Source organism: Rattus norvegicus, chromosome 7, assembly GCF_021556685.1.
Source record: "Rattus norvegicus strain SHRSP/BbbUtx chromosome 7, alternate assembly SHRSP_T2T, whole genome shotgun sequence".
Lineage (NCBI taxonomy): Eukaryota > Metazoa > Chordata > Mammalia > Rodentia > Muridae > Rattus > Rattus norvegicus.
This window is the reverse complement of record NC_141540.1, coordinates 140,544,784-140,563,725: the sequence shown is the minus strand read 5'-3', so window position 1 is coordinate 140,563,725 and position 18,942 is coordinate 140,544,784. Positions and strand designations below refer to the sequence as shown.

The 18,942-nt window shown below is 46.9% G+C and overlaps 1 protein-coding gene across 2 annotated transcripts in view; it reads left to right on the top strand.

The window, feature by feature from the left end:
* Lima1 (LIM domain and actin binding 1) overlaps nucleotides 1–18,942 on the top strand; it is a 100,125-nt gene that overhangs the window by 63,053 nt on the left and 18,130 nt on the right. For both annotated transcript variants that reach the window (XR_015623955.1, NM_001191615.3), the window contains 3 exon segments: nucleotides 9,349–9,433; nucleotides 10,154–10,302; nucleotides 14,130–14,231. Coding sequence is in view for 1 of the 2 variants with exons in the window: in NM_001191615.3 (NP_001178544.1) it covers nucleotides 9,349–9,433; nucleotides 10,154–10,302; nucleotides 14,130–14,231 (336 nt within the window). In the remaining variant the exon portion in view is untranslated.

Below are 18,942 nucleotides of genomic sequence, written 5' to 3'. Positions count from 1 at the left end.
AATTAGATTCATTTCTAGCTCTGAGCATCTTGGCAGAGATGTCTTGTCTTGAGTAATTTCTTTGGGCTGTATTCCATGATATATACCATATTTAGAAGAAACACTCCTCTGGGCGTTTTTCTTACATACTCTCGGCTACTTCAAAACGAGGACCGCCCAAGCACATCATCCTGAAAGCCTCACCGGTTGTTGGTCTTGTGGGAGGCTTAAGTATTCTTAAATTTTATGTGTATGCCTGTTTTGCCTTTGTGTGCACCACACGGGTGCCTGGTGTCCGTGGAGGTCAGAAGGAGGCATCGGAATCCTTGGAACTAGAGTTGTGGATGAGTGTGAGTCACCGTGTGGCTGCTGGCAACAGAACCTGGGTCCTCTGGAAGAGCAGGGAAAGCTCTTACTACTGTGCTGTTTCTCCAGCCCCATTTTTAACTACTGAATTAGCTTGTTAGATATGAAATATCACTCCTTTCACTCTCTCTCTCTCTCTCTCTTTCTTTCTCTCTCTGCTTATTTGTAAGGCTAATACAATTTTTATAAAACACTTGATGATATAGAAAATATAGAGACATACTGTGTATGCATATAAGTGCTTCTCTGTCTTCATTAGGGTTTCTACGGCTGTGATAAAACACCAGGACCAAAAGCAACCTGGAGAAGAAAGGGTTTGTTTCAGCTTATACTTCCAGGAAATGTCCATCACTGAGGGGAGTCAGGGCAGGAACCTGCAGGCAGGACCTGATGCAGAGGCCATGGAAGGGTGCAGCTCACTGACTTGCTCCCCATGGCTTGCTCAGCCTGCTTTCTTATAGAACCCAGGGATGGCCCCGCCCACAGTGAGCTGGGCCCTCCCCCCATCAATCAACAGTGAAGAAAACGCACCCCAGGCTTCCCACAGGTCAATCTGGTTAGGGCATTTTCTCAGTGGAGAGTCCCTTATCTCAAATGACTCTAGCCTGTGTCAAGTTGACACAAAACTGGCCAGCGTACCCTCCTATGTGCGTTTCTTATATGAACAAACCATTTTGCTCAGGAGAAAATTTCTATCACTTAATACTTTGAGAAGTTAAGAGATTTATACCTCACAGTTTCTATACATAGGTCAGCAAAATCCCATTTCTCCCTAAACCCTGCTCTTTCTCCTTGCTTGGTTTTTAGGAACTATAAGAGTCTGAAGGAAGGTCCGGGTGAAAAGATAGGAGTGAAGTATGGATTCTTCCTACTGCGCTGAGTCCGCTTCTCTGTGGGGAGGAGACAGGTGCTCATGTAGCCCAGGCTGTTCTCAGAATCTGTTCTCAAACTCCTGATCCTCCTGTCTCTACCTCCCAGAAGCTGGGGTTATGGGCATGCACCACAACACCAGGCTTGAGGATCAACTTTGCCAGGTGTAGCCTCCCATGGCTCACAACTTTAATCCTAGTACTCTGGAGGCAGAGGCACGAGTGTCTGTCTCTTTGAGTTCAAGGCTAGCCTGGTCTACAGTGCAAGTTCCAGGACAGCCAGAGCTACATAGTGTGATCCTCTCTTGAAAAAAAAAAAAACAACAACAAAAAAAGTGAGGTGTGGTGGTTACATACCCAAGGGAAGCCGAGGCAGGCAGATTTCTGAGTTCAAGGCCAGCCTGGTCTACAGAGTGAGTTCTAGGACAGCCAGGACTGCACAGAAAAACCCTGTCTCATCCACCTTTTTTTTTTTTTCAATCTTTTTGAGACCAGGTCTTTTGATGATCTCACTGGACCTGGAGCTCAACTAACTGTCAGGCTAGCTGGCCACCAGGCTGCAGTGATCCACCTGTTGTCCGTCCTTGTACTGGGATTACACACATACACTGCTTTTAACATATGGTGACTTGTGCCTGTAACCCCCTGGCAATCTCAAGACTTAGGCAGGGGGTTGGGGATTTGGCTCAGTGGTAGAGCGCTTGCCTAGCAATCGCAAGGCCCTGGGTTCGGTCCCCAGCTCCGAAAAAAAGAAAAAAAAAAAAAAAAAAAAAGACTTAGGCAGGAGGGTCACCATAAGTTCAGGGAGGCTTGAGCTTCAGAGAGAGAGAAAAGAATTTTCCTGAAAATAACAGTAGATGAGATAGGAAACCTTGCTTTGTTAATCACCCAGAGCCTAATTTCCTTCCCTCTTTCCCTTCTTTCTTGTCTTCTCTTAATTCTAGGGGAAAAAAAAGTCCTACCTTCCTGACTAAAAGCCCCTAGTGCATACTGTCTTATTGGTAAAAGCTAGTGCATTTGATTGATGGTTTTACAGAAAATATTTAGGAGTCCACACGAGGCATGTCACCATCAGCTGACAGGGAAGGAGGGCTTGTCAGGTGGGTCAGGCCAAGCCCTGGGACATTCCACGAAGCCTTCAAATAGCTCATCTTTTCTCCCCTTGGCAAAGAGCATTCTTTTTTTTTTTTTTTTTTTTTTTTTTTTTTTTTTTTTTTTTTTGGAGCTGGGGACCGAACCCAGGGCCTTGCGCTTGCTAGGCAAGCGCTCTACCGCTGAGCTAAATCTCCAACCCCGGCAAAGAGTATTCTTGAGTGCCCATGTGTAAAAAAATAGTAAAAAGGAATGGAATGAGAAATAAATCTGTTGCAGATGTGTGTGCCCCTGTGTGTGTGTGTGCGTGTGTGTGTGCATGTGTGTGTGTATGTGTGTGTATGTGTGTGCCTCTGTGTGCCTCTGTGTGCCTCTGTGTGTGTGTGCCTCTGTGTGTGTCTCTGTGTTTGTGTGCGTGTGTATGTGTGTGTGTCTCTGTGTGCCTCTGTGTGTGTGTGCCTCTGTGTATGTCTCTGTGTTTGTGTGCGTGTGTATGTGTGTGTGTATGTGTGTGTGCCTCTGTGTGCCTCTGTGTGTGTGTGCCTCTGTGTGTGTCTCTGTGTGCCTCTGTGTTTGTGTGCATGTGTGTGTGTATGTGTGTGTGCCTCTGTGTGCCTCTGTGTGTGTCTCTGTGTGCCTCTGTGTTTGTGTGTGTGTATGTGTGTGTGTGTATGCCTCTGTGTGCCTCTGTGTGTGTGTGCGTGTATGTGTGTGCATGTATGTGTATGTGTGTGTATGTGTGTATGTGTGTGCCTCTGTGTGCCTCTGTGTGTGTGCCTCTGTGTGTGTCTCTGTGTGCCTCTGTGTTTGTGTGCGTGTGTGTGTGTATGTGTGTTCATGTGTGTGTGTATGTGTGTGCCTCTGTGTGCCTCTGTGTGTGTGCCTCTGTGTGTGTGTGCGTGTATATGTGTGCATGTGTTTGTGTGTATGTGTGTGTATGTGTGTGTATGTGTGTGTGTCTCTGTGTGCCTCTGTGTGTGTGTGCCTCTGTGTGTGTCTCTGTGTGCCTCTGTGTTTGTGTTTGTGTGTGTGTGTGTGCATGTGTGTGTGTCTCTGTGTGCCTCTGTGTTTGTGTGCGTGTGTGTGTGTGTATGTGTGTGCATGTGTGTGTGTATGTGTGTGTGTATGTGTGTGCCTCTGTGTGTGTGTGCCTCTGTGTGTGTGTGCGTGTATGTGTGTGCATGTGTGTTTGTGTGTATGTGTGTGTATGTGTGTGCCTCTGTGTGTGTGTGCCTCTGTGTGTGTGTGCGTGTATGTGTGTGCATGTGTGTTTGTGTGTATGTGTGTGTATGTGTGTGTATGTGTGTGTGTCTCTGTGTGCCTCTCTGTGTGCCTCTGTGTGTGTCTCTGTGTGCCTCTGTGTTTGTGTGCATGTGTGTGTGTGTATGTGTGTGCATGTGTGTGTGTCTCTGTGTGCCTCTGTGTTTGTGTGCGTGTGTGTGTGTATGTGTGTGCATGTGTGCGTGTATGTGTGTGTATGTGTGTGCCTCTGTGTGCCTCTGTGTGTGTGTGCCTCTGTGTGTGTGTGCGTGTATGTGTGTGCATGTGTGTTTGTGTGTATGTGTGTGTATGTGTGTGTATGTGTGTGTGTCTCTGTGTGCCTCTCTGTGTGTGTGCCTCTGTGTGTGTCTGTGTGCCTCTGTGTTTGTGTTTATGTGTGTGTGTGTGTGTGTGTGCATGTGTGTGTGTCTCTGTGTGCCTCTGTGTTTGTGTGCGTGTGTGTGTGTATGTGTGTGTATGTGTGTGTGTGCATGTGTGTTTGTGTGCGTGTGTGTGTGCATGTGTGTTTGTGTGTATGTGTGTGTATGTGTGTGTATGTGTGTGTATGTGTGTGCATGTGTGTGTATGTGTGTGTATGTGTGTGCATGTGTGTGTGTCTCTGTGTGCCTCTGTGTGCGTGTGCGTGTGTGTGCATGTGCACCTGCTTATCACACTCTTTTTGTTGTTGCTGTTCTGTTTGGGCCTCCCCTCCCCCCGCTCCCCCGTGACCTCCTTGAGAAATACTGCCCCTTCCTGAACTTCATCACTTGTAAACTGTGACAGAACCCACATGCAATCTGACGTGCGTGCCGTCTGAGGTGCGCCTGGGTCTTGCGTTGTTAGCGCCTCTGCTCTGAAGCTGAAACACGGAAAGTAAAAACCAGAGCCTTGCCTGGGCCCGTTGTAGCTGGCTGGTCAGAGCCACATTCCTCCTCAGAACCAATCCGCACAGCCAGTTCCCCGTTTCCTGGACGGTCAGACATCTGCGCATTCTTCCCTTCCTGGGCTAGCCTTGAAATTCCACATTAGCTTCCCAGGGATTTCGATTCGAATCCTGCTTCACCAGACTCAACCGAAAAGTATTTCTAAGGCTCCTGTGTGACTGCTGGTCTGGTCTGTTCTGTTTTGGTCTTTTTTAGCGTTTGATGTTTTGCGGGCCTTGTTTGGTTTGGATTTTGGTTTTGTTGTGAGACAAGGTCTTGCTCCCTGAGTCTGGCCTTCGCTGGATCCTCCTGCCTCAGAAGACAGCCTCCAATGTCATTCTTCAAGAGCTGTCTACCTTGTTTCTTTCTTGTTTGTTTAGTTCATGGTTTTCATAAAAATCACAAGGGGAGGGTCACTAACCATACCTCTGTGTGGAAGTCAGGAAAGATGGCAAGGGCCAGGCTTCCCCTCTACTGTTGCTCTTGGGGATCGAACTCATCATTAGGCCTGATAGCCAGCACCTTTATCTACTGAGCCATCTCACCGGCTCCTGAGTGACTGCCTAGTGAACTATAGGGAACCACCTGTCACCTCTCCCCCCCCCCAACTGGGATTATAAGTATATACCCTCCCCGCCCCCGCATATGATTAAAAGAAAAGAATTCTAGGGAGCACAGTCAAGTTTTCATGCTTGTCATGCAAGCACTTGATTAGCTGAGCAGTCTCCTGAACACTGCTTTGTTTTACTCAGGGTCTCACTAACCCAGGCTGCCCTCAGACTTGCTATGAAGCTGAGGATGACCTTTGAACTCCCAACTCCTACGGCTGAAGTGCTGAAACTATAGGCCCACGCTTCCACACCCATACTTTTAGGTCTCACTGTGTTGCCCTGGCTGCCGTAGGACTGGTTGTGTAAACCGGGGTGACCCCTCCAGCCTTCTCCTGCAGAGTGCCAGGGTGCAGCTCTGACACACCCCACTTTAAATCCCAAGCACTGGAGTTAAAAGCCAGCAAAGGTGGGAAGTGTTCTTCACATGAAAGGAAAGATGGTGCTCCTGTACCCACAGGGTCTGTTCCCTTCTTTCCACACAAGGCAGGGGCGTGAAACGAGGACCAACGCTGAGTTTTACAGGTTGCAACTCGTAACACATAGTCTTGGGTTGGTACTTGAATTTTATCTTTGGCAGAATGTAAATTCCTCTGTTAAGAACGTAGAACCTAGGGGTTGGGCATTTAGCTCAGTGGTTAGAGCACTTGCCTAGGAAGCGCAAGGCCCTGGGTTCGGTCCCCAGCTCCGGAAAAAAAGAACAAAAAAAAAAAAAAAAAAAAAAAAAAAGAACGTAGAACCTAGGGGCTGGGGAGATGCCTCAGAGGTTGAGAGCACTGACTGCTCTTCCAGAGGTCCTGAGTTCAATTTCCAGCAACCACATGGTGGCTCACAACCATCTGTAATGGGATCCGATGCCCTCTTCTGACATGCAAGCATACACACAGAACAGAACATTGTATACATAATAAATAGATTTAAAAAAAAAAAAGGAATGTAGAACCTAGCCAGTCAAGATAGTACATGCCTTTAATCCCAGCATTCAATAGGCAGAGGCAGAGGCAGGAAGATTGCTGTGAGTTCAAATTCACCCTGGTCCTCACAGTGAGTTCCAAGCCGGTTGGGACTATGTAGTTAGACCTGTCTCAGAAAGAAGAAAGAGAGCAAGTAGAGCCTGGTCACATGAGAGTAAAGTCTGTACACGCATGTAATTGTCAGGATATGTAGACTAGAAAATACTTGTTTGGGCTGGAGAGATGGCTCAGCGGTTAAGAGCACTGACTGCTCTTCCAGAGGTCCTGAGTTCAATTCCCAGCAACCACGTGGTGGCTCACAACCATCTGTAATGGGATCCGATGCCCTCCTCTGGTGTGTCTGAAGGCAGCTATAGTGTACTTATAGATAATAAATAAATAAATAAAGCTTAAAAAATAAAAAGAAGGGGCTGGGGATTTAGCTCAGTGGTAGAGCGCTTACTTAGGAAGCGCAAAGCCCTGGGTTCGGTCCCCAGCTCCGAAAAAAAGAACAAAAAAAAATAAATAAATAAAAAAAAATAAAAAGAAAGTATTTGGTTTTTTTTTTTTTTTAATAAGTATTTAGGGCTGGTAAGGTGGCAGGCACAGCAGGTAAGAGCACGTGATTGGCCAGCGGATGACCCAAGGTCAGACCCCTGGGTCCGGAAGTGGTGGGAGAAGCAGCTCCTGAGAGTTGCCCTCCAGCATCCACATGCACACTGTGGGATGTGTGTCCATGCATGCTCACACACACAACAAATAGGTTTTTGTTGATTTTGTCTTCAAGAAGAATCTATAACCCAGATTCACAAGTTCAGGCCCAGCCTGGTCTACAGAGTGAGAACTTATGTCATCCTCTGCTCACCTAAATATAAAGGAAAAGAGGGAGGAAGGGAAGGAGGGAGAAAAAGAGAAAGGATAGAGAAAAAAATCTTTTTTCTTTCACTTGAGGTCTATTTATGAATACGAATTTCTGGTTTTTCTAATTATTTTACACTACACTGACACTTGGAGTTGAACCTTTGGAACCTGGGTGATCACCGTTAATTTTTTATCACTGTTCCAAAGAGCCGATAGTCCGCTTATAAAGGAAGAGTTGACTTTGGCTCTCTTACTTAGACCCTGCAAAGGTTTCGCCCGCCCTCAGCATCAGGCTGGATCCAAGCCTTCATCATTTGGCCTCTGTAAGAAACTCATAATGTGGATGGGGCGTGTCTGGCAGTCCTTGATTTCTCCTTGGCTGTCAGTTTTCCTCTTTCCCAGAGCCAAAATTATTGAGGCAAATAAGTCATATCGATGTAGTTGGTATGGCAATGTTGGGCTTTTATTTGTTTTGGCTTATGAGACGAGGTCTTACTTTATAGCCATTCTGACCTGGAATTCATGACAGTCCTCCTGCTTCAGTCTCCCGGGTGCTGAGATTCCAGGTATAACTCACTGCTCACTGCCTGCTTGATTTTGGTTTTTATTTGAAATATGTTATTATAGGATAATTAGAGATAACAAGTAAGTTTTATGAGGTCAGTTAGCCCATTGTGTTTAGAAGTTTATTAGCTTTTACCAGTGTTTATTAACACAAAACAAACACATGATAGAACACCCATTCATACAAAGGACTCATGAGATTCTGAGCAAGGCGGAGCTTTTTGTAAGAAGGGTGCACCCCAGCTAACAGCACACCAGGCCCAAAGGGCTCCTACCCTTTCTCCCTGAGGGTGGTGACTGCAGCTCATGCCATTGGTGGGAGCTCAACTTCACAGTCCACCAGGATTGGCTAACCACCCTTGCCTGGCTAACTATGCTGGATTTAAAAAAAAAAAAAAAAGTCTCTCAAGTACTGAATTCAGAAGGTTCAGCTGCAGAGCACTTACCAAGGAAAGGATAACCGGGGCTCTGAATTTGATCATCGAGCCGGAAGGAAGTAGGAAGAAGGAAAGAAGGATGGGGGGAAGGGAGGCAGGGATGCGTCTCTTAACTCTGACGCACTGGCTTCCAGTATTTCTCAGATATTTGAATGGCAGAATCTGGCTGAAGGCCATCATTACAGAATGTGATATTCCACATCTATGTTTGAAATAATCCATGAAACTAAGTGGCTCCCCCCCCCCCAAGTATATTTCTAGTCCTAAAATTATAATTTACAACTTTATTTATATGTTTTGGTTTTTGTAAGGTGGGATCACCTACAAAAATATAGCCTCCTATATTTGCAGAGTCTGCCTTTGAATTCCTGATCCCCCTGCCTCTGACGGACTAATTACAGGTGTGCCACCACACTCGGGCTAATTTGTAACTATAACTAAAAGTCTGTGCAAAATACGAGACACAAAGCATTGGGATTTCTGGAATCCCAAAATGCTTTATTCAAAAATCTATGCCCAGTGTCTGCAGCATGGCTCAGTGGGCAGCACTTGCCTGGTGTGTGCAAGGACCCAGATTCAATCCCTGGCACTGAAGAGACAAACTATGCTACGGCCTAGAAACCCTGGGAGTATGTGAGGGCAGAGGCCTGGGCTCGGAGCCTCCGTGGGCTTGCAGGCCAGTGGAGGGAGAGTTACAGGGGTCTACCAATCATTGTAATAAAACATGACTGGATACTTCAGACTGGGGGAAGGGTAGCTAAATGTATGTAGAAGGGAGTGGTACCTGTCTTGAAGAAGAGCATTTGCTAGGTGGAAGGACAAACATGATATGGGTGGAGGGAGCCTCATTTACTACGCCATGGTCCTCAGAAAAGTTTGGGTTCCCTGAAGGATAAAAGATGTGGCAGAGATTACCCAGAGAGGAGGCTGGGTAGGCGATGACCAGCGAGGGTTGTCTCAAATGTGCTTAAACACTTGCAATGGCACTCAGGGGCTGATGGGAAATTCTGAAAGAATTTTGAACAGGGGACTTCAGGGGTAAGATGTAGATTTTGGAATAATTACTTTTTATTAGTTGGGATAATGGCAACCTCTCAAAGACTGGATTAGGAGGTGGAAAAAGAGCCAATTAAGAAGATAATGAGATCGTTAAAAGAGCCATGATGAAGGCAGCCACAGCGGGGAGCAGCGAGGTGGGGAGGGAGAGCAGCGGGTGCTGGATCTTAAGGGACACGTCATTGTCCTCTGAGATAGGGGCTCTCCTCCCGCAGCTGTGCGGCCCAATAGAGCTTTGTCTGTTTTGAGTTACTTGTTTTTCTGTGAGCGCCTGTGAGTGTGTGTGCCGCTTGGCGTTTTTTAAAAGTCCTAATCTTCTGGCTTTTGTTAATGAAAGAGTTGTGAGCCCTTACATTCGTATTTTCCTGTCTTCTGGACAGAGTCCCTGGACCCAGGGCCGAAATGCAGGCGGAAGGAGGCTCTCTGAAAACAGCTGTTCCCTGGACGATTTGGAAATAGGTGCAGGTGAGTGGATGAGGTCCTAAGAAGCTACTCGGTCTTTGTAGAGCCTTCAGGAAGGAAGAATGGCACAGGTTAGAGAGATGTGTTAGAGCGTGGTAGCTACGAGATGGTCCCAACTGTTCTGTTTTCTATTAGCTCTCCTGAGTTTTATTTTTGTCCTTTTTTTTTTTTTTTTTTTTTTTTTGAAACAAGATCTCTAGCCCAAGCTGACCTAGAACCTCCTATGCAGCCAACGTTGACTTTGAACTGCTAATTCTCCAGTCCTGGGATTACAGACTGACCAAGATTGCTTATCCTGAGCTGGGGCTGTAGCTTAGTGGACACAAAACCCTGAGTTTGTCTCAGCAACCCCAAAAAATAAGAAAATAAATTTTAAAGTGTGTGTGTGTGTATGTACAAAATGTATCTTTATGTACCTTTCAGTGTTAGGAAAGTGAGTTAAAGTTATCTTATGAAAGACAATTATATTTCTAGTTTTCTTTTGGGTGTTTTTGGTTATGGGTTTTGGTTTGTTTCATTTTCAAACGGGGTCTCACTCTGTAGCCTAGGTTGACCTTGAACATGTGGCACTCCTACCTCAGTTTCCCCAGTGCTGGGATTACAGACCAGAGCTACGACACCTTATGTACTTCTAATGGAAAAAAGCTATGCATTAGACTGTTGTCACCCGGGACTTAGAATCCCGTTTATCCTCTAACAAAGCATGCTATTCCACACTTCCAGGTCATTTGTCTTCCTCTGCCTTCAACTCGGAGAAAAATGAGAGTAAGCGGAATCTGGAGCTGCCACGCCTCTCTGAGACCTCCATAAAGGACCGCATGGCCAAGTACCAGGCTGCCGTGTCCAAGCAGAGCAGCCCAGCCAGCTACGCAGTACGTGCCCTGCACCATTCTTACTCATAGCCCACAGAACACTGCCTCCGGAAATACTTCCGGGGCCCTGACCTCTGACCCCGACACCCTTTTCATAAGCCCCGCCCTCCTGTAGTCGTCCATTTTTCTGGTCTTGATTTTGCCCCTCCAGCTCATGTGCATTCGAACCACGCTCATTTTCTGTGATGTCGCCCGCTGTGATATCGAGACCTTTCCTGGCTCGTCTGCCGATCTTTTTCGATGTTGCTGAGGAAGAAGCGCTATTTCATTAGCTTTAATAGGAACATCCATTATGAGAGCTTCCTTTTGGTTTTGTGGTGGGTACTTAGGGTTAAAGTCAGGCCTTTGCATAGGCAAGGCAAGCATGCTACATTGGGTTATATCTTCAACTCACTTCCTTTTGCAAGAGCATCATGGGAAATATGAAAAACAATAAGTTCATTGAACATAAATGTGGAGTTTTTTGTTTTTTTTTTTTCGGAGCTGGGGACCGAACCCAGGGCCTTGCGTTTGCTAGGCAAGCGCTCTACCACTGAGCTAAATCCCCAACCCCATGTGGAGTTATTTTTAAGTTTTTCATTGAACTATTGTTCATGTAACATAAAACTGCCACTTAATTGAGGATGCGTCTCAATGGTAAAGCATTTGCATAGCTTGCTAGAGGCCCTGGCTCCACAGGGAAAACAGACCAAGAACACAACACACTTAGGTGATTTTTTTTTAAGTGTATTCACAAGGTTGTACAACTACCACTGCTATTTTAAGTCCAAAACCTGTCACCTCCCAGAGAAAATCCTTATTTGTAGTCAGCCACTGACCCACAAAACTGCGTCCTGCCTTTATGGAGCTGCTCATCCTGGACATTTCATTTAAAGATTCCGTGAGAGCCGGGAATGTGGTCCATGGTACAGCATTTGCCTAGCATGCCCAAGGCTCAGGATTTAATTCCCAGCGTAAGGGAGCTCTATGTATAGTCTGTTCAATCTCTAACTCCTACGATGACATCGTAGGAAGAGGGGATTGGGAATGACGTGCTTGATGAATGAAGAATTTGGTATTCCACCTCTCCCACTCCCAACCCCGTAATGCCAAGAATCAAAGCACATATGTGTAAACACTCTTCCACTCAGTCACACCCCGGCCCCGAAACCTGCCATTCTTTCTTCTTGTTTTTGAGACAGGGTCTCACAGTGTAGCCCTGCCGTCTTGGATCGCACTCTGTAGACCAGGCTGACCTGGAACTGAAGAGATCCGCCTGTCTCTGCCTCCAGAGTGCTGGGCTTAAAGGCGCAAACCACTGCCAGTCTAGCCTTAAACTCACAGAGCTCTTCTCGCCTTGGCCTCCCTCCCGAGTACTGAGGTGACTGAAGCACAGCGTGTCATCACGTGCTCCTCTGTCTTCTTGGGATCCACTCATTTGTTTGCTCTAGCGCCAGAGACTGAACCCAGGACCTCAGGCATGCTGCAGTGCGACACCTTTAAACAGCCCAGCTCCTTGTCTTTAAAGGATACCCATGTCTGTTCCTTCTGTGATTTCAGAGTACAAGATCTGTTAGTGGCCAAAGGTCTTAATGAAGTTGGAGGAATAATGCTGAGTTTTGTTTGTTCCTGGACAGATGGAAACAGTGCGGATTCAAGTTCACAATGTGTATTTCAGAGTTAGAACACACACACGTACAAACACACACACACACACACACACACACACACACACACACACACACAGTAGTACCGACCAACCAATTCTCAGTCTTTTTTCTTTCTGTACTGATCAGAATCACAGCTTTACCCATTCTCGATGAGAGCTCGACCACTGAGCTCATCCCTCCCTCCAGCTTCCCACGTAGTTTTAACAAGAGACGGTGCGTATGAATCGATAACGTGAAACCCCACAGCTTCCTGAGTGTGGAAAGTGAGCGGAGTTAGGCTTCCCTCAGAACCTAGATCAGGAGATGCAGAGGGGTGAGGTGCAGAGCTCTGCTTCCTGCCTGTTCCTCGAGGTGTCTGTCTGTCTGTCTGTCTGGAACTTTCTACTGCAAACAAAAAAAGCCAGGTGACTCCTCGGGTGGGAGAACCTGTTCAGTGACCTTGTTCCTTTGTGTGTGTTTTGCACGCTGGAAGGAGCATCGGACATGACGGTGGCAAAGCACCCTCCCGACAGCCGGGTTTTTGTTCTTCATTTTGAAATGGTCTGCTGTATCCCAGGCTGACCTCAAACTGCCTGTGTCGCCAAGACTGGTATTTGAACTCCTGATCCTCCTGCGCCTAGCTCCCAAGAGCTTGTGCCACCATGTCTGGTTTATTTGGTGCTGAGGATAGAACCCGGGGCTTTATATATGCCAGGCAAGCTCTCTACCGGCTGGGCTGTACATCCTTAGCTCCCCCTTAGAAACAGAACAAAACCTCAAGGGTGTAGCAACATGGGATGGATGAACATTTGAAGTCAGTTGCGGGTCAGCCAGGCTGCAGAGATCTTATCTCTAACTCAGTACTCCCGGTAGAGTTTCGTCTGCCCTGGAGATTTCAAGAGTCGAGAAGTCTTTGGAAATTCTTGTGAAAAGTACGTTTTATCTCATCCTCCAAGAATGTCTCAAATTCCTCACAGGACACAACTGTCCTCAGCAGCTGCTTAGAGGAGGGCTCCGAGACAGATAGTAAGTTAGGGCAGTTCGGTGGCCCTCTCCTCCTGGTAGGCGCTCTTCCAGAGCAGAGGCTGCCCACTCTGGAGTAGCTGACCTTAGCAAACTCACCCCCTCCCCCCACCTTTGTTAGCTCTGTGGCTTTGCAGTGGTTTGTTCCCTCCTGAGCCTAAAGGCTTACAACTCAGGGAGAGGGGCTGGAAATGTAGCCCAGTCCGTGGAGTGGCCTCTAGGACACAGTCTTGGGTTTAACCACCAGGGCCACCTTGAACTGAATGTGGCAACACTCGGGTACCTGAGAGGTATAGGCAGGGGGATCAAAAATTCAGGGTTATCCTTGGCTATCTAATAAGTCTGAGGCCAGCATGGACTGCGTGAGAGCCTGTCAGAAAGAAAGAAAGGAGGCATGGGGGCCATAGGAAAGAAAGCACAGTAAAGCTAAGCTAGGGAAAGTCCATCTTCATATCCCCCTTTGGCTGGTTTTATTTCCAACTAGTAGATTCGTTAACATTCTACTCCCAGAGTCCTCATGGTGGTACAAATGCATAGGTTTTTTTGTTTGTTTGTTTGTTTTTGTTTTAATGTTGAGGCTTTGTCATGAAACACAGGTTAAGGTACGCTTTTATGAATTTTCTGTGGAAAAACTTGTTTTCGAAAGCTCTGAGGAAAAAGATTGTTTATGGCATCACTGATGTAATTTCGGTTTTTACACGTACCCATCATCATCCCTGTCTTTCTTTCCAGGCCGAGCCTTTATATCTGTGGTCAGTATATTTCCTTAATTCTTGGCACTTGGCATCCCCTGTCCCCACTCCAGAATGGGCTTTTCTGGATAAAACTCACAAGCTTTGCACTTTCACGAGCCGTGCTGTTGGGGGAGGGAATCACAAGAATGCAGTGTGCCGGGGGGCGGGCTGGGGGTGTCCACCTCGGTGTGTCTGTATTCCGACGAGTATCTGGTACGAGCATCCGGTTTGAGACAGGCACACAGATCTTTAGCTCGGAGGTACACGTCCACACAGCTGCTTTGGCCCTCTCACTGGTCTGTGGGTTTGCTTGTGTCATGGGGTTGATTTGACCTGAGTTCTAGGAGAGAGAATAGACGTGCCATGTTCATTCGAAAGAAGGCCGTGAAGAGGACAGGATGCTAGGTGTTCTCGAGTTCACGTGTTATTTTTTATTTTGTAGAGTGAGCTGAAACCCAGTGAAAGCAAAACTCACAAATGGGAGCAGAAGGAGAACGTGCCCCCCGGCCCCGAGGCCTGCAGCATCCATCAGGAAGGGAGCAAGGTAGGTCAGAACGCCGGCGTCCAGTTGCCGGGGAAGCATGTGTTCTACATTAGGTGCTTAAAATTAGAAAGGAGTCTGACTCCAGGCTGCAGTGTCTGGGAATTTGGTGGCAGCTGCCAGGGCAGATTGTCAGTTCTGCAGGTCCACATAAATTTCAGTTAGGAAGCTTCGCGATTCACAGCTGACCAAGTAATGAGCCGTCGTTGGAAAACTGTTTTGTTCAGCAAATGCTCAGAAGGTGAGAAGCTAAAGCCGTTTATAAAAACCTGAGCAGAAATGTAATTTTTATTTTATTTATTTATTTTTTTTCCGGAGCTGGGGACCGAACCCAGGGCCTTGCACTTGCTAGGCAAGCGCTCTACCACTGAGCTAAATCCCCAACCCCCGTAATTTTTATTTTATTTTTTATTTTATTTTTTTTTTTGGTTCTTTTTTTTCGGAGCTGGGGACCGAACCCAGGGCCTTGCGCTTCCTAGGCAAGCGCTCTACCACTGAGCTAAATCCCCAACCCCCGTAATTTTTATTTTTAAAGACTCTATTAAAAGTTACTTTTCGGGCTGGAGAGATGGCTCAGCGGTTAAGAGCACCCGACTGCTCTTCCAGAGGTCATGAGTTCAATTCCCAGCAACCACATGGTGGCTCACAACCATCTGTAAAGAGATCCGATGCCCGCTTCTGGTGTGTGTGAAGACAGCTACAGTGTACTTATATATAATAATAAATGAATAAATCTTTATAAAAAAAAAGTTACTTTTCTGTATGTGTACAGTGTTTTGCCTGAAGGAATGTATGTGCACCGTGTGAGTGACCAGTGCCCTCAGAGTCGGAGGAGGAGTTTCAGATGGTTGTGAGCCACCATGTGGGTGGGTGCTGGGGATTGAACCCAGGTCCTCTGCAGGAAAAGCAAATGCCTTAAACCTCTGAGCCATCTCCAGCCCTGAGATGTTGTCTTTAAAGCACTCGTGTATAGTTTTGAGATGAAGGTCTCTGTCGCTCAGGCTCATCTTGAATCCGGACATTCCAGTCATCCTCCTGCCTCAGCCTCTTGAATCACTGAGAGTACAAGCTTTTCACACGGCTCTTTTTTTTTTAGTGCTCTACCTGCATGTACACTTGAGTGCCAGAAGAGGGCATCAAATCCCATTATAGATGGATGTAAGACACACCCCTCCGTGGTGGCTGGGATTTGAACTCAGGACCTCTGCAAGAGCAGCCCAGTCAGTGTTCTTTTTTTTTTTTTTTTTTTTTTTTTTATGTGTGAGTACAGTATTGCTGTCTTCAGACACACCAGAGGAGGGCATCAGATCCCATTACAGATGGTTGTGAGCCACCATGTGGTTGCTGGGAATTGAACTCAGGACCTCTGGAAGAGCAGTCAGTGAGTGCTCTTAACCACTGAGCCATCTCTCCAGCCCCCAGTCAGTGTTCTTAACCGCTGAGCCATCTGTCCAGCCTTTGACACCACTCTTATTTGTTTGGTCTTGGCTTTGCTACAGCAGTGATTAACCTAAGGCCCCGCACACTTAGGCAAGTGTTCTGCCACTGGGTTATGTCTCCAGCCCTCATTCAGGGCGGTTTGTTACGCATAAGAGATTCGACACTTAGAAACTAAAGGCTGGGGCAGTGAGATGGCCTCCCAGAGAAAGGCTTGTGCAGGCAAAGCTGAGGGCCTGGGTCCAGTCTCCAGGACTGACATGGTGGAAGGAGAGAGCCGACTCCTGCGAGAAGTCCTCGGACTTCCACACGTGTAATAATCAATTAATTAACATAATGGGAGGGCTGACCTAAAGGCTGAGCCAGGCATAGTCACAGATACCGGTAACCCCAGAACCAATGAAAGAAGTGAAGGCCAGAGGGGCATGAGTTTAATGCCAGCATGGTGTGCATGGAAAGTCCGAGGCCAGCAAGACCCATTTAAGACAAAGAGAAGCAGCACACAAACGTTTATTCTCCTTCAGGTTGTCCCTCCCCTCTTCTCTTCTCTCTCTCTCTCTCTCTCTCCCTCTCCCTCTCCCTCTCCCTCTCCCTCTCCCTCTCCCTCTCCCCCTTCTCCCCAAGCCTCAAGTCCTTCATGCGCAAGAGCACTAACAAGCTAACCTTCTAGCATCTTAACTGTCAAGAATCACTAGGGTAGGTTTCCTGAGAGATGGTGGGGCCGTGGAATTCAGAGCTAGCTAAGATGACTTCTTCAGGAAGATGACGTCTGAGCCAAACCCTGAGGAATGTGCAGGGATGGGCCAAGGGCGTGGAGAAGTGGCATTAGAATAAAAAAAAAAAAAAAAAAAAAGAATAGACACACAGGCACAGTGGAGTGCAGAGGCCTGGGACTGCCCTCTTAGGAGTTGCTGTTTGATTGATTTGGCCAGGTGGTCAGACATCAGTGGGAGGCCACAGAGAGAGTTCAGCCAATCACAATTAGACGGTTTAGTTGCAGCAGGTAACCGGCTTAGACTCATACTCAAATAGACGTCATACCCAGCACCGAACGTACACAGTGCACATGCGTACACTCAGGCAGAGCGCTCACGTAGAAACAAAAGCAGATCTTCATTTTTTCCTTATTTGTTTATTTATTTTAATTGGGTATTTTCTTTACTTACATTTCAAATGTTATCCCCTTTCCCGATTTCCCCCGTGGGGCACCCCCTCTCCCTCCCCCCTCCCCCTGCCTCTAAAAGCAGACCTTTAAAACAAATAACGAACTTCGTAAGTGGGCTCTTTTTCTTCCTTTCTTTCTTTTTTAAAAATTTTTTTTTCGGAGCTGGGGACCGAACCCAGGGCCTTGCGCTTGCTAGGCAAGCGCTCTACCACTGAACTAAATCCCCAACCCCTTAAAATTTTTTGAGACAGTGTCTCTCCCTGTAGTCCTGGCTGGCTTGGAATTGCCAGGTAGACTAGGCTGGCCTGAAACATAGAGGCTTGTCTGCCCCTGCCCACTTGAGTGGACTAAAGGAGTTCCCCGTACTACTCAGTGAAAGCCGTTTCTCAAATATAACAAGCAGATACGTTTGGAATTTTCCTTATAGTCTGTAAATTAAAAAAAAAAAATCACAGCATTGAAATATGTGCCCCCCCACCCCCACCCCCATTGTTACCTCAGGAGCGTATCTGAAGAAATACTTATCTGGAAGATCATGCTCCTGTGGCTTTAATTCTGTTTTCGTGCCTAATTCCTGATTGTCCCCATGCTGATTTAATTTGAAATTAGAACTCTGGGCTGAACCGAAAGATCAGAACATTTTAATTACAGCATAAAGGAGCACGGGTTGCAGTGAATCATAACTCGGAGATCGGGTGGGGAGGAAGGGGGCAGGGAGTAGATCCTCTTCCTGCACATCCTGTGAGTTTGTGAGCATTGGGCTGTGTCCGAGTCTGTAGGACCTCAGAGCCTCACCTCGCCACCTTTTGTTACCCAGTGCCTAAGCTCTGTTTGAACTTCAGCCTGCTGCAAAAGGACATTAGTGCTGCAGGAAATGTTCTTTAAAAAAGCAATGCACACACAGGGCGGGGTAGGAGTGGGGTGTATTTATCCTTTGAGAATTGAGAACCTCATTGGATCCTCCAGAACCGGAGTTACTGGCGGTTGTGAGCCGCCGAGTGGTTGCTGGGAATGGAGCCCAGGTTCTCTGCAGGAGTGGCCAGTGATCTTAACTGCTGAGCCATCTCTCCAGCCCCAAGGAATCTTTCTTGAAATACCACGCTTTGTCAAGCTGCTGTTCTTCCTTTAGTGAGATGTCTGAGCATGGTCTCTGGTGCGCCTACCTGGGAGTTTCTGAGTCAGTGTGTTCTGTCTGCCGATGGGCAGTGATGTCAACCTTAAGTGTACCCAACAGGTTCAAAGGGACCAGATTAAAGGGGAGGGGACAATATCCCAGGATGGATGCTCCTACAAATTCTCTAGAGCTAAGAGTCTTGTTTGGCTTTGGTTTTGGGTCATAGGGTCTCATGTAGTACAGGCCGTGTTAGCAAGCATGACCCTGGATTTCTGGCCCCTCCTACCTCTGTGATTTCTCAAGGGCTGAGGTTACAGGCATGTGCCAACCTGCCAGCAGCGAAGGCCTTTTTCTAACCAAGCACAACTTTCAGAAAAATGTATTTCAAGTCACTGAATGAAATGCCGTGTGTGAGGCCATCAGTCCGATACTTGGCACAGAGTAAACACTCGGTAAATGTCAACTGTGATTATCCTAGTTCATCCTCTGCCAAGGTAGGATTCCTGTAGTGAAAGGAGACTAGGGGGGAAAATGCTGGCATTCGAGTGTGGTCGGCCAACCACATCGTCTCCATTGTGAATGTATTCAGCTCATTAAACACCTTGATACATACACTGGGTATCACCTATTCAATCCAGCATCGAGATCTTAGACACAGAAGGTAGACCGCCTATAAAAAGGAGGGAGAGAGTTCGTTTATTTAAAGTTGATGGCTTCTGAGGAAAGAGATATATACCTAGACATAAGATCTGCTTCTTGTTAAAAAAACTGAAAATATTTTTTTGGTTTTTGTTGTTCCTCCCCCACCCCCTCCTCTGTATTCCCATTGCTCCCTCCCTGTGTCCCCCCTCCAGGGTATGGCAGTGTTTTGGTTTGTTTTCCCTTAGATTTCTATATATTACTATTTTATGTGTCTAAATGTTTCCTGTATGTATGTCTATGCACTGTGTTTGTTCCTGATGCCTGAAGCGGTCATAAAAGGTGGCCGATCCCCTGAG